The sequence below is a fragment of the Petromyzon marinus genome, chromosome 25, assembly GCF_048934315.1.
Source record: "Petromyzon marinus isolate PM22_M1 ecotype Great Lakes invasive population chromosome 25, UKy_Petmar_22M1.pri1.0, whole genome shotgun sequence".
Taxonomy (NCBI): Eukaryota; Metazoa; Chordata; class Hyperoartia; order Petromyzontiformes; family Petromyzontidae; genus Petromyzon; species Petromyzon marinus.
In genome coordinates, this window is record NC_133691.1 from 1705669 (window position 1) to 1721341 (window position 15673).

The 15673-nt window shown below is 47.9% G+C and overlaps 1 protein-coding gene across 4 annotated transcripts in view; it reads right to left on the reverse strand.

Annotated features, from left to right (window-relative positions):
• Positions 1–766: 766 nt before the first annotated feature.
• The window catches only part of LOC116945992 (sal-like protein 1), a 31314-nt gene continuing 16407 nt past the window's right edge, over positions 767–15673 (reverse strand). For all 4 annotated transcript variants that reach the window (XM_076069610.1, XM_032960743.2, XM_032960745.2 and 1 more), the window contains 2 exons: positions 5835–9397; positions 767–4370 (listed from right to left, as the gene is read on the reverse strand). In XM_076069610.1, the coding sequence (XP_075925725.1) occupies positions 3909–4370; positions 5835–9397 (4025 nt within the window). In that variant the 3' untranslated portion in view covers positions 767–3908. The remainder of the gene's footprint in view (positions 4371–5834; positions 9398–15673) is intronic.

Below are 15673 nucleotides of genomic sequence, written 5' to 3' on the forward strand. Positions count from 1 at the left end.
CCAATATCCCTTTTCGCGTATTAGAGAACGAGCCGCAGTTTCGTGAGCCGCGTCCTCCTCGACGTCACAACGCTGAGGAGAGAACGTCTCTCGATGTGTCACGATGTCACTGCAGCGATGTGTCACGATGTCACTGCAGCGATGTGTCACGATGTCACTGCAGCGATGTGTCACGATGTCACTGCAGCGATGTGTCACGAAGCGGCCGAGGGTTCCTTTCAAGTTTGCGTTACCTTATCAAGGAAGTCTTGAGACTGGTGTGTCGATCAGCCTCCACCATGCGGCCCTACCATGTGTAGTTACACGATTAAGAGCGGTTTTGTCTTGGGAGTTGGGTCTCCCTCGAAGCAACAAACACACGTGGACATTGCGGCCTTTGCATAATTTGATTGAATTAGTTCAGGGATATTGTGCGTCTATGTGTGTATATGTGGCTTGATTGCAGACAATTCGACCTGAGCATTTGCATATGCTTCATTAACCGAGGTGCACGCGATGTGCATTCCAAGTTAACGTAACGCATGACACAGGGAGTTGTCGGGTCGGTATGCTGGTTAAAAAATAAAATAACATTGCACATCCCATGAAAGTTACGAATACTGGACTGTAACCGTCAGTCAAGGCAACATTTTAAAAAATCCGTAATTATTAATATTGTTAAATAAACGCACCATACCATTGGTACAGTACAATATTATTGGCGAGTATCATTTCAACAATAATAACGAAACCCGCATCTATCTTTACAAAATCACATGCACACAGATTACTAAAAGATGCAAATATTTATTTTACATTAAAAACAGAAGCATCTACACTAAACCATCGCTTGCATCTATAACCATACATGTCGAATGCGCACTTATTTTTTACAAACATTGACATGGGTTTATGGGGGGGGGGGGGGACAGGAAGAACACGACACAAAACACAAAGATCAGCAAAAAAAACTTGTCCATGGTCTAATGCCCCACACACATCGTCGACCAATGAGTAAATACAAAAATAATATGCATTGTATTCCGATGGAGAAACAAAAACAAAAAGCTCAACTAAGTCCAGACAACAGAACGATGTTGGTTGTTAGTGTGTGACATCTGTGTTTTTTTTTGTTTTGCCGAGATATTTACAAGCGCCACGTGGGGTCAAACGCACACAACTTTAGCAGGGCGGCCCCAAACGGGGACTCGCGCGACAAGTGGAGGCCCTGACCTGCGCGCCAAGAATTTGAACTACGGATTAAAAAAAAAAGCGGTCGCAACAATAACCAGACCTCGCTGGAACATTGACGGCCTAAACACTCAACAGGAAGACATGCCATGCCAGCAGCGGAATAGTATTAAGGAAGAATGCGAATTGTAATTACAACCAAAGTTATAAAAAAAACACGACACGGCAGCACATGTGAAAGAAAAAATAACTTGATCAACAATTTACCTTTTTTTTGCTTTATCTACAGGGAGCCACCGGCCAGTCATGGGGGGGGGGGGGGGTTAGGGGGCTACACCACGGAAGGGGTTCGTGTGTGTGTAAGGTGGGGGGCAGGGTGAAGCCTTTATTATTACTCGTTGGTCAGCACCGGCCGTAATGGCCCAAAAAAGTGACAGGTCAATTTACTTGTCTTCATGTAAGCTATGGTCAATACGTAATGAGCAAAGAGGCAGCTTTCCCACTTGCATCATCACTGGAATGTCCCCCCCAAACCCCCAAGCCTACCACCCCCACCCCGACAATCCAGGATTTGACATTGATGGCAGTCCAGCTTGGGACTCTCCCACCATGGGCATCATCACAAAATGAGGTAGAGTGACATCTCCATCGATACGCTACGAGAGGGGCCTGGCACATCCCAAAAACGAGACCCCCCCCCCCTTCCTAACCCTTCCCACCCACGCCCGCCCTTCGCCCACCCCCATCCCAACCGCTTTCATTTACATCTCGGACGGGGTAATGGAAAAAAAAGTGCCAAGCTGTACGATCAGAAATGTGTTTAATAATGTAGAACTGCAAAGGGCAATGGATGCAAGGGGGAAGGGGAGTTTCACGCATTACTCTTTCAATAATAAATTACATTTGTGCGGCATTCTAGAGCGGTAATTTAATACACAATTACACCTCCAAAACATTCACACACAAAGCTCTTAAGCCTCCTCCTGCTGCTGCTGCAAGCTTGCAAGGATATAAAAAGCAAAGGGAATTGAATGGCCTTGTTTGGCGTAAGTTTATGTGGAGAAGACAAATCAATCGCCCAGAAAGCACTGTCAATATGGTTAAAAATTGAGGTAATTTATATCCGTTTATGACTCTCTCTCCCTAAGCCCAATCTATAACCAGCAATAGAATTTCTCAGATGAGTTTACCTATTTAAAAAACGCATACAATTTTTCATTTGCTGGAAGGAAGCGCACACACATTTTAAGACACGCATCGTATTGGGCAATTTGCATGATCTGAAACCCTCATTACGATTCTGTCATCACTCTCTTTGCTAATTATCGACAAGAAGACGCCTCATGTCTGCTAAAGCATTCGATATTCCAAAATTTACATCAAGCATTTTGACTGCCCGCTTTTTTCGGTGTCATCTAAAGTGTTCCAAGGACATTTTTATGTACCTCATATTTTAAATTAATGTATTGAAACTAATAACCTTGTATTGATGTCCACCGATTGCTGGGTCAGATAAATTAAGCTTGGTTCATCAGTTTTACATTTGTGCTGTTCTTTGCAATATCCTGCATCATTTGTTCAACGAGGAGTACGAGTTTCGTGTACTCGAGGGAGAACTTTTATTTCGCTAAAACAATAAACGCCTTGGGAGTTAATGTTTTTCACCGTAGAATGAAACAAAATTAAATATACTAACGTGACTTGTCCAAACGCTCACACGTGTATATGAAGGTTTGAATCTCTTCTTTAATTTGATTTTTTTTTACTGGATCACATAAAAAAAATCACCAAAAGAGAGCAACACTTAAAAACATTCACTAGGAGTCAGATATACCGCCTGTGTAAAATGGGACCCACAAAACAGCTCTTTGTGTAAGAACCGCAACGTTATCAAACAAGTTCATTTTTTTTCAGTTTTTTCTTCATATTTTTTGATAAACAACAGACAAGTACGTGGTATGCTTGTTCCAATGACCAAGCATGCAATGGTACCGTATTAGGCATAAGACAGGTGTAGAAATAAATGTAATGCAGCTAAGTTACGCTAAATGTTAGGAAATTACAAAATAAGCCACAAATCCAGTTTTTTACGCAGCAATTTTAAGCCTACAGTTGTGGTCTAAACTGCAGTTTTCGTCAGCACCGTGGTGCCAAGTCTTCGGGTTACATCAAGTTCTGACTTTTACAGTGACACACACCATAATTGAATGGGCATGCTGTTCAGCGTAGACTGATTACCTAAAAACACTATCAAATTTGATGCATATTATACCTTTTACAAAAACTCCTTCAGTAAAGCAGGCATAAAACTAACAAATAACGTACTACATATATTAAGACAAATATTTTTAATTAATAAATTACCACCATGTTATATATGTTGGTACTGTTAATTTGTCTGGATAAGGGGGGACGGGCACAGGGGAAGAGAGGTGGGGGGGAGGGTCAAGGGTCAAAGGGCAAGGGTGGGTCGAATGTGCCGAGGCCGAAAATAATCAGAATTCACACACATTCACAAAGGGAGTATAAGAAGTAACCTTCTTAAATATTTACAGTAATTCAAGCCTGAATTTCACAATAGGACTGCTGCCACTTCTGCAGAGACTCGTCGATGAATGTTGCTAATGCCATTCTGAGGAACCAGTTCATGAGCAAGTTACTGGAGTTTCCATTTTTTTGTTTAATATACTTTAAAAAAATCTTATTTTCATTTCTTTAATCATGACGAGATCTTCTTCTCAGTTGACTCCAAGCTCTTTATTGTCCTCCATAAAGCGGGCAAAGTGATGGTTTTGTTCGTTCTCTACTACGTTGGCCATCTTCTCGGACGCTGGAAGAACGGGACTTTCAGGTGGACAAGCCTTCTCCATGACGCCAATGACGCCCGCCACCTGGGGGCTTCGGGGGCTCCGACCGCCCCCCACGCCCCCTCCTCCGAGGCTCACGGGGATGGGCGGTATGCCGCCGTTCTGAATGACGGAGATCTCATTGGTCTTCATCGAGAGGCTATTAGTGAAAGCCACGGCATAGCGGTTCCAGAAGGCCGGATCGGAGTTCATGACACGGGCCGCTAGGTCCTTCTGAAAGACCTCTGAGAACTTGAGGGGGTCACCGCCCAAAAGGGCCATGGGGTTTTCCACAGAGAGGCGACGTCCCCGCCTAGCGGGTGCATTGTTCCACATGTGAGTGCCCATGTGCACCTGCAACGTGCAATAGACAAGAATAAACAGCAACAGCTCAGTACCCGCATGCAGTTGACTCGTGACTATTCTCTAAAAATATAAATATTTTATAATACGATGAACTGTGCTTAATATCACAACGGTGTGCTATCGCTGCCAGTCATTTTTTTTCATTAAGAGATAATAAAAATGGGAGAAAAGAAGCCTCGCTGTTGGGTTAAACTGTGGGGGAGGGGGGGGGGGGTTTGCGCTGGGGGTTTTTTTTGCGGCGGTTGTGCTGAACACAGCGCTCTCCGATGTGTTTTCAAGTCACCACCGCTTGTTGTCTCGGCACGATGTCCGACGTTTCACTCCATGCGCCCGGGAGCTTCTTCAGGATCTCATATTCTTGTTATGTTACCCGTATTGAATATTCAGTTGCATTCGTCAATTCCACCAGAAGCTCCCAGAGCGTGCAGCAAAGCGGCAGACATTGTGGCGATCACCACGCGGTAGAACCCAATCGCAAATCTTTGTGATGTTTATTATCTATACCACGCGCTGGCCGCTCATTTAACACAGCTCTGTTATGTCCCACGCGCCAATTATTGTCACAGAACAGTGAAATATTGGTATGTAGCAATGTTGGTCTTATATCACGAAAGACAAACAGTGCAAGTTAAGTTATGAAACTGTGACGCATCATCCACGTGCAATATTAAGCAAGTTCAACTTCGTTGTGTTTTACCAAGAATGAAAAATCACAGCAATCAAAAAACACACCTGCTAACCTAGTTAATAAAAATGAACTTGTTTGACTTTTTTTTCTTTCACAAAGGTACAATAACCCGGCAGGCACAAACATATGCTCAAGTTGCCACACGATAATTGTTTTCAGGGGAATTGTTTAAATTTATGCTGTTTGAACACAAGTAGCCTCTTATCCAAACACCATCAAACCAAAACATGTTTTGGGCTGAATCTACACTTAAGGTTTATATCCGGTGGGATCAAACAATAACTGTTTGCGTCAAGAGAGTCAACAGTACCAAAAGCTGTAGGATATTTAATTGTTTTTGCTGGGTATTTGACAGAATAAGCAGAGCACAGTCATTAAAGTAAATTGTACTATTGATAGAGCGCTATTCATGCAAACGTGTTCTGTACACATCGGACGCTACGGCGCTTAAAACAAATTCACAATTTACAGCAACGTGGGAAAGCCTTCAGCAACACTTCTACGTATCTTTAACACACTTAAACACATTACATGTAAGAACATCCTAAGCGTAATACCACTTACGTTTGAATGGAATAATTAAATGCACTAATAATACAAAATCCGAATACATATATATTTCTTTTGTGGTTATAAATATTTGCATTTTACGGTAACTTAGTGGCTTTTATTTTTCGCTCTGAATGCCAGCAAATCACATTCTTCCCTTACATCCAGTAGCCTGGCCATTTGTTATAGCAGTGCTTACACTTTAGGACGCTCACCTTCAGGTTTCCTTTAGTGGTGAAGGCGCGGCCACAGATGTTGCAAGCAAAGGGTTTCTCTCCCGTGTGGGTCCTCTCGTGGATCTGCAGCGCGCTCGCCGACGAGAACGTCTTCCCACACGTGTGGCAAATGTGCTGCTTGGGCGTGCGCCGCGGTGGCGGCGGGGGTGGCTGCTGGCTCAGGATCGACGGAAGAACGGGCATGGTGCTGAGCGAGGAGCCCACCGGCAAGCTGGCTCGCATCTCCGGGCGGTCGTTGGAGGAAATAAACTTGTTCCCGTCGAGCTCCGGCTTAATAAGGGGCATCACCGTGCCGGGCACCAAGCCGGGCATGTTGGGGTTCGGTCCCACGGCCGGGCCGCTCTCGAACATCTGATTGGGAAAGTCTATCTTGTGGGTCATCATGTGCTGCTTCAGATTGCCCCTGGTCGTGCACCTCCGGTTGCAGACGGAGCAGCTGTAAGGACGTTCTTTGGTGTGGCTACGATAATGAATCTCCAAGGCACTCTGGCACGCAAACATCTTGCCGCAGATATCACAAGTGGTCGTCTTCATCCGTTCACGCTCCCTGCTGGCAAAGAGCAGACTCATTTCTTCCAGTCTCAAGCCCACGGGACCATTATAAGGAGACGTCAGATCAAGCGCACCTCTGTTTTCTGGGTTCATAAACCTGTGATCTATGGGTTCAGTTTTAAAGTGTCCACCGTGCAACTCGTCGTAAGCAGCCTGCTCCGGGGACTTCGATTTGAGCTTATCGGAGTTCATGTTGTTGGGAGAAGGAATCTGCTGCATAGAGGAAGTTGACTCGGACATGGCAGGGCTTCCAACGCTCTGATTTTCCAAGTCGCCCGCAGACATGGAGTCATTTGTCATCTGGTCGGTTTCGCTCGAGCCGTGCTCACTGGACTTCAAGCTGGCCTGCAGCTGCTGACTCAAGCCAGAGTCGATCATTTTCATCTGGTTCTCTAGGGCTGCCAAGCTGGACATAGCCGACGGTGGGGGGGACATCTGCTGCTTGTCCTGATCGAGGATATGGTCTGCCTGTGGCATTACAGAGTCAGTGCTTTCATGTTCCGGAGTTTCATTGTCGTCGATTTCATCGTCCATTTGGTCGTCCATCAGCTCATTCGTCATCGACTCCATGCTGTTCTCATCGAACATGCTTCCGTCCGAATCCATGGCTTCGGCGTCGGGCAGCGGAGCATTGGGGATCTGACCTCCCATGTGCATGCGGATGTGCTGCTGCAGCACGATCGCGTTCGTGAACTTCTTCTGGCAAATGGGGCACGAGTGCTGCACCCTGAGTGGCTGCATGGCGCGGTGGACCCCGAAATGGGTCTTCAGGTTCCCCTTAGTGGTGAAGGCGCGGCCGCACACCTTGCACTTGAACGGGCGCTCCCCCGTGTGGATGCGGTAGTGCATCTTGAGCGCGCTGTGACAGCTCAGGATGCGGTGGCAGATACCGCACTCGTTGGGGTCCGTCGGCTTCTTGTCGATGCTCTCCACAAGCTGCTGCAGCTTGGACGTCTCGGACGTTTGCACGTTGTCGGGCAGGCCGCCGAACGGGAACTTGGCCTTCATCGACTCGCTCATCAGCGGGTGCAGCGGGCTCACGTCCGGCAAGTTTTCGAAGTGCAGCAAGTTGGGCGGCGCGCTGTTGGCCGAGCTCTCCGCCGTAGCCGGACCCTCCCGCTCGTCCCGCTGGGCATCCGGCTGGATTTCTTCCGGCTTGGGGTCCGGTTCCGGAGGCCCACAGTCATCGTCCTGCTTCTCTGGTGGCGGCGGCGGCGGCAGCGACGGCGGCGGCGGGCTGCCCGCTTGGTTTATGGGCGGGTTGCCGGTCGGGGTTGAGCTGCTCTTGGTGGAGCTTGGCGAGAGGGTGGGGCACTCGCTCATGGGGGCGGACAGGGGCTGTGGGGAGCTGTCGTAGAAAGACAGGCTGGAGACGGTCGGAGGGAGCTGGAATCCCGAGGACGACGTCAAAGTCGGGAGAACGGGTTTGCTGTCGAGCCAGGATGTCGCGGGCTTCTCCAGAGGGAGGGACATCCCATATGGAATTCCGGAGCTCGTGGGAACTCGGTCCAGGTGTTCTGGCACCGGGTAGGGATTCATTTGAATGTGGGGGTACTTATCCTTGTGGCGCTGGAAGTGGACCTTGAGGTTGCCCTTGGTGGAGAAGCGATTGCCGCAGATGTTGCACTTGAACGGCCGCTCGCCCGTGTGGGATCGCAGGTGGATCTGAAGGGCGCTGTCGCTGCCAAACACCTTGGCACAAAACCTGCACTTGTGCTTGAAGAATGTTTCTTCGGAGTTGCTTCTGCCGTCGGTCGAGGAGACGTTGGGAGGCTTGCCCTTCTTCTGCTTGGAAAGCGCAGAGAAAGGATCGACGGCTTCCGTGGTGGCGGCGATGCTCGCGAGCGGGTTTGGGAAGATAACGCTGCTGGAAGTGGATGATTGAGGTAAGAGTGGACTGTTCATGTTCGATCCACAGCTGAGCAGGCTGCTGACACTTGTGATGTTGGACGAAATAGGAAGTGGGAGGCTGACAGGTTCGGAGGCCTTTGTGTTGGTGTTAGATGATGAGCTTTCAGGAGCCTGAAGAGTAACTGGAGTAGAGTTAACAGGTGGTGGTTCACTGTTAACAGATGGGATTGGAGTGCTTTGGCTGATTTGAGGTAGTTTCTCTTGTTTCAAGCTGTTCAAACTGTTGTGCTGGCCCAGCACCGGAGCCGAGAGCCTTGGCACCGAGCAAACGGCCGTGATGGGAGGGAGCTGCGCGGGGCAAATTGGGTTGGGCAGCAAGCCGATGCCACGCGGATTAGCCGGGGAGTGGAATGTCGGAAAGAGAGACGAGTGCGGCGCTATCAGCAGAAGCTGACCCCGGATCTGCTCGATGAGCTGAAGCTGGTGGAGCTGCTGCTGCTGCAGCGCTGCGAGCTGCTCCATGATCATGGGCAGCGAGCTGGGGCCCAGCGTCATGTTGCTGCCAAATCCGGGGATGCCAAAGTTGCAGCCGCCAATGCCGCCGATGCCGCCGCCGTGGCTGGTGGGTAGCTGCGAGAACTGAGCAACGGCCACCGTGGTGCTCTGCAGCGTCTCCAGCGTGACGTTGGTGTTTGGCATGCTGGTGCCAATGGTGGAAGCGACGGACTTCAAGTGAGGAGGTAGGCTTTTTGCGGTCGTCTCGCTGTTGTTCGAGGTACCTAGATCACTGCAGGATTCTTTTTCTGGAAGCTCTTCATCCATCTCGGGTTCCCCTCCTGGTTCTTCATCGAGCCTCCTCACCTTCGGAGAGGTGGGGCGATCGGTGTCTTCCGGAGTGCCCGAGTTCTCCTCTCGAACGTCTGGTTCCTCCGTGCCCTCGCCGGGCGAGGCTGCGCTCGGGTAATTCTCCGGAGGGCTTGCCTCTTCGTCCTTGACGATCAAGACGACTCTCTTCTCCAGGCAGCACTTTTTGTGCTGGAGAAAGTCGCAGAGATCGAAGAATTCAGCACAGCAATGGTCACAAACGAGCCCTCCTCCATTCTGTCCACCTCCTTTATCCTGGTCTTGTTCCGGAGAGCCTGAGACGGAAGAGAGCGCAGGACAACAACAAAATAACTCGTCAGCTCCGAAAAGGCGCACAGAACAGACCCATTACAAAGAGATGCACCTCTAATCAGCTACCACTTTCACTTACCAAGCTTGTTTGTGTCAAAAGATCAATTATTTCACAGTGGTCAAATTGCTCCAGTTAAGGCTCTCTCATGTCCCGTGCATGACTCCCTGTCGTTTTCTCTCCCAGAGCTAATCATTCCCTTTGCACTTTTCATCGAATTATGAGCCCACATCAACTGCAGATGTCACAGGCTAATGAAATTCTGCAGACACCATTGATTTCCAATATTTTCATACCGCTCACCGTAGCCTGGCCTGAAAGACACAAATCAAGGCTCCAAGTCATTAAGCGCCACATTTTACCAGCGGCTCTCTTCATTTCCTGATAAATTACGGTTGTCTCAGCAAGTTTACCTGGCAGCCCCAAAGTGACAGCCTTTCAGGGCCTAATCAGCAGTTGATGGTTTTAACGCAGAGTGCCTTCCCCATCCCTGCAGCTTACAAACAAACTGCATTTGTGACCTCTACCCCCGGATCTGCCACTTCCAATTGTACGGAAGCCCGAATTCACACTTTTGTTGAAACACGTGTTTACTCTGTAACCGTTCCGAACGATGTTAATTGTGCGCCGAGTCAATGACGAAGCTCGCTCAGAAAGTGGGGGAATCAACGTACGACGATGATATCAAAATGATCCCTCGATGGAGGCGTGGGCCGTCGTGTTATGTTGTGGGTTGCAGTGTCTTTAAGTTATTGTGAAAATACCGAACGGCCCGACAGTTTCGACACGCGAGCGCCACGGAATGTAAATCTCGACTACAAAAAAGCATATACTGGAGAAGCGTAAAAAGAGCACGCGTGTGCGCTTGCCAAGGCTGTTGTATTAAGGATAGTCACCTGTTATTGAAGGCTCATGCTATTTTTGCGTTTGTTCTTGCTTTCTCATCACGTAAAAAAGCTACTCTCATGAGTGTAGTTGTAGAAATATATAATTTTTACAATAATTAATGCTCTTATATATTTTATATATATTTGAATGTGTGCCTCATGCACGCCACAAACACATGTACTATTAAAAAACTAAGAATCACTTAACAATTATTTCTCGTCACTGATATAACTGCAATCGTGATTTGTTGCACAGTTCTCGAGTAAATGGAATTCATGGAGATAAATCCGCGCGAGAGATGTAACAACGGCGCCGATTTGTACGCCATAAAAATGCACACAGTCTCACAAAAAGACATCTTAATTTTCACATTTTTTGGGCAATGTGGAGATGGGGGGTGGGAGCATGGTGTGGGGGTGGGGTGAGGCATGGGGGTTGGAAAACAGAATCAAATCTGCACCTGCTCAAACAAACGACAAGGTCCGGATGAATAAATCAATACAGCCTGTCATTCATCTCCCGAGGCATGCACATCCTCTCCCGTCGTCCAGGGGTACACTGGCCACAGATGTCACAATCCCATGTGTACGGCGGATAGATTTAGCGGCCTGCATTTCCAATCACATATACAACGGAGCTTCGCCTTTCATTCTTCATTAGCTTCCCATCTCCACGCCGATTCCGACCGAATGTGTGAACGAGGGCCAATCTAAACTCTGCCCACCCCTAAACAGATGACGGAGCCTTGTGCTTGATATCAGTGGCGCGCCTGGAAAGCAAGAAAAAAATAAAAATTGGGAAGATTCGCTTCGACCAATTAAAAAAAAAAGTCGCTCGCAGAAGGGCGGGCAAACTGAATTGCATGTAAATGACGGTTTATTTTTGTTATTGTAATCATATATTTGTAATTTTACGTTCATGAAAAACTAAGGTACATCAATGGTATTTGACACAGCAGAAATTCACAATAGGGGGCAGTTGCCGCTACCCCCCCCCCCCTCTTTGGTTGCGCCTCTGCCCAATATGCCCAGAAACATCTCAACAAATACCCTTGGCACTCATTCGTTTTCAAGATTTGTTAATGTGGTTCTGCCAAAACGATAAATACAAATGATCCCTCTACACATTGCTTCAAGGGTAACCTTTATCTGTTGCAACATGCACTGCGTGTGCACATCAGCTCTTGGTTGATCACCGCCACAATTTTCCTACTGTGGGCTTCCAACAACATGCCCGAATATATCTGATGAAACCATGTGTGTGTGTGCGCACTGTCGCTGTTGCTCACAAAATACACCACACGTCTCTCTGGTGGTACAAGGCCAATTGCAAAATAACTATGAGAGGACGGTGTAATGGAAGGGCGCCGGTCAAGCATACACAATTTTTTTTTTTACTTTTATCAATCGAGGATTATCGCCTATTCAGTGTGTTAGTCGGTCATGGAAGGTTGTGGTGGCCATACTTCACCGCGCTGGTTGATGTGGGTTCGTGGAGAAGGATTTCCAAAACCGCCACCAATGCTAGCTGTGATCTGGAATCAAACTGAGGTCACTGGATTCATAGCGCAGTTTGTTAACCATAGTTTGCTAACCACTGCGCCATCAACGCCCTCTAGCCCCACTCCCTCCAACAGCCCACAGTTAATTGTTTACATTTTGCCAAATTCTGCAATGTGGATCCCAGTCATATCTCACGATAACTGAATTTACAAACAACGCAATCGCAGCTCTCCCGGGGGGCATGGACTGCAACGCATTTAAATATTAAAGTGGCAGATAAAAGCAACGCTAACAATGTCCCATACAAATCCTGGTTTTGTTCCTAAACCTGCAGCTATAATTTTTTTTCCTGGAACAAATTATTGTATCAGATGGTACATCATTACTCGCCCAGAGCCATTCAGCTGTGTCAAAAAAAAAAAATTGAAAACCCCGGATCTCTGATGATTCCAGGCTGTTTGGTACGATGGAGAAGTGGGGGTGGATGGGTGGGGTGGGGGGGGGCACGGGGAGGGGCACCATCCCATGGTGGGCAATGCTTCTGACTCCTGATGTAGTGTTGTGTGCTTATGCTGCCCAGAGGGTGAAAGCCGGGCGAGTGTCCGTGCGGTCCAGCTGGCCAGCTTAATCCCCACATTCCCAAGTGCTTGACTCATACCCTTACAAGCCGCCACCCGTGTACATACATTCCTTTAAAATTAAACATCTTTCTATTGGTTAACAATGCAACAAGAATTATTATTATTATAGTAGGTATTATAATTTATCGTATAGGTATTATTTGGTGACGATTATAGCAATTGTCAAGAAGCTGGGGTAGAGTGGTGTCGGAGTGGTCAGGCGCGTCACTAACATCAGTGCCGAGTGACATCCACAAACCGGTCGCGGCTCCCTGCGCCACTTCATCGCCAATCCGCAAACTGACCAGCGTGGTGAAGTACGGTCAAGCAACCGCCGCCGCACAGCTGACACACGGCGTTGGGGAGGCAGTCGTCTGGGAGTGGAGCGTATTATAATTATCATTACGTTTGACTGTAAAGACCACTTGCCTGTCTCGCAGGGAGAAACGGAAAATGTGGCTTAGTCTTCGGCACAATGAAGAACCGAGTGAATTCCTAATAGAGGCGGCAGAGACTGTAATAAGTAACTACTCTGCAAAACTCTTCTTTCAAAGGCGCATCAACCATACATACATCCAGCTCGGAAGATCGAGGGGTCATCGCATTAACTGTGCATTCTACCATGACGACTTCGCAACACTGTCTGCGCGCTTCTAACCGCGATGCCAAATTAATTCACCGACAGTGGTAAAGTGTTCACAAGAGATATTACAATGGGCAACATACTCTCCAGTGGCATAGAACACGGGAGCTTCGTGGGAGTGCTTTGCATTCGGTTTGCGGCTGTCGCGTAACTGTTGAGTGTGCAGGAGGTGCAACTGCACCCGAGCCCACGTGTCGGAGGCGTGGGGATGAAAGGTGGACAGGGGGCCCCCCTCCCATTTCATTCATTGCATCAGGGCCCATGCCAACCGCGCTACGCCACTGGCCTGCGGTGACTGAAATTAACCCTAAAACGTGCAACACACAGCAGACTCTGTGGTAGGTAATGGGTTAAACAACGAAATTGATCAATTAGATACGACTTTTCGGACCGCGCTGCCAATCACCGGGAGTAGCTGCGTGACTGCAAAAATGACTCTGAAATCTGTAGTACCTGCAATTATGTTAAGACTGTAAAATTAAAACAGGTGTTTGCAGCGGACCGGCGTACTGCCTTGAGTGGTGGCAGAAAGGGAATTCTTGCGGGTACTCCGCGATGCCTTCACAGCCTTCTGCTCGCTGCCCCTACTGTGCCTCTCTCTCTCCTCTCGACACCCCCTGGGCCCCCACTCCACACAATCCACCAGCACTCCGCCCCTTCCCCAACCATCCATCCTCCAACTGCTCATTCATGCAAAAATAAGCTCCCCAAGGGGATATGGCAGCCTGACTGGGCCTCATTTGTTAAGCCAGGAGCTCTCCTCCCCCTAACCACTAGGCTTGATCTCACGTGGCACTTTTGCCAACAGCTCAGATCTGGGTCCACGCGGCTTCTGTATATACTTACTTCCTGACCTCCCACACGCGCACAAACACACGCACACATGTGCGTCCGAGCGAGAGCACGTCAGTGAATGTATATAATGATATTAATTATTGTGATTATACAGTAGTAACAACAATGCCTTTTTTTTTGTTTATCCAGAACAGCCTCACCGAGTGCCAAGAATCTGTTTTTCAGGAGGGCTTCAGCTACATCCGGACGTTTGACCAATTCCATATTCATGAGTGTTTGGCTTCATATGGGAGGGAAACGGAGTGTGCGGAGAAAGCCGGCAAAGCATGCGATGAGGGGGGTTAACAATTAAACTCCGAAAAGATAGATTTGAGAAAATATTTTCGTACCTTCATCTATTGGTCACCTTGCAGGCCAAGCTTATAATAGCATATGTTATTCCCAGGTGGTCTCTCATGCAAGTAACTAAGCAGAAACAACCCTGATTTGCCTCCGAGAGCCAATGGGATGGCGAGCATCTGGGGTGATTTGGTCATCGGATGCATCCACACACACACACACGCGCAAACTACCGAACTCGGACAATCAGCAGCCACGGCTCCTTCATCCCACTGCGCAAAGTGTGTCCAGCTCAATTCTCAAAGCCAACCACGGAAAATACATTCCCTTTTTTTTAACAGATAACAAACATTACAAGCGGCATAATAATCAATTATATAAAGAGGGCCGTTACATTTCATTTTTATGACAATAAAATTACACATTTTTAATTACAGTAATAAAGACACAGCTGCCTGTCTTTTTAGAAACAGTTGTATTTATTTGCGATTTCCTGTCCCCCCCCCACTCGCCCCCCCCCCCCACCAAGCCGCCTCCCCCCTCCCTCCGCAGCGCTGCGCCACTTTAAGTCGGTAGCCATGCAATTCTGCATGTTTACAGAACCAGAATCTGCTAAGTGGACGTCTGAGACTTGGGGACGCCTTCGAGTTTTTTTTGTTGCTAATGTTTGTTCAAGTAGCGGGCGGCCTTAAGCCGGACTCCTGTAGCCGCTCACGACGGAGCGTCGAGGACGACCACGGGAGCTCTCGAGTGGCGCTTCTCGGACGCTCGTGTCGAAGTCGGTCGGGCTGTCGTTAGCCTCAGGGGAAAACAAATGTGAAAGTCTACAAAATGACGAATTACAAACAGACAAACGCACCGCAAGAGATTGCTGCCATGGGCATTCACTGTTGACCAATTAGCAGCCGACTTTTTTTGGCGAATTATTTGGGGTGTTTGCTCAAAAAAGACAAATATTTGCCGCTTGTGAAATAAATCTGGTGCCTTCCGCAAACGAGACTACAAAATTTTGTTACGTGGACATATCTACACGTTTGATTGTGGGCTATTGTTATTACTCCAAAATCACCGATGTATTTATACCAACAACTGGTAGATTGCTTTGCCCATTATCTTCCAGGTATCCTCTGTGTCACACCAACGTAGGCAGATTACTTAGTTCGCTGATGATGAGGACAGTATATCTTTAAGTGTATAGCATGTGACTTCAGGAAATATTCGAACTGAAGGGCTGACCCTGCCCTACGAATAAAAAAAAATCAAGCTCTGGGCCGTAATTGGTGGAGCCAAAAGTTGGCCATGCTTTTTGTCTTTCAGACGCATCTAATTATAAGCACACTCTCAACAAAATTTGAGTCACATTTTCAGCTTAATATCACTTCTGGAACATCGTTTCAGAATTTACGTCCGCCACTCACAACCGCCTCTTGGACGCGGTAACTAAGCGAGTTTCA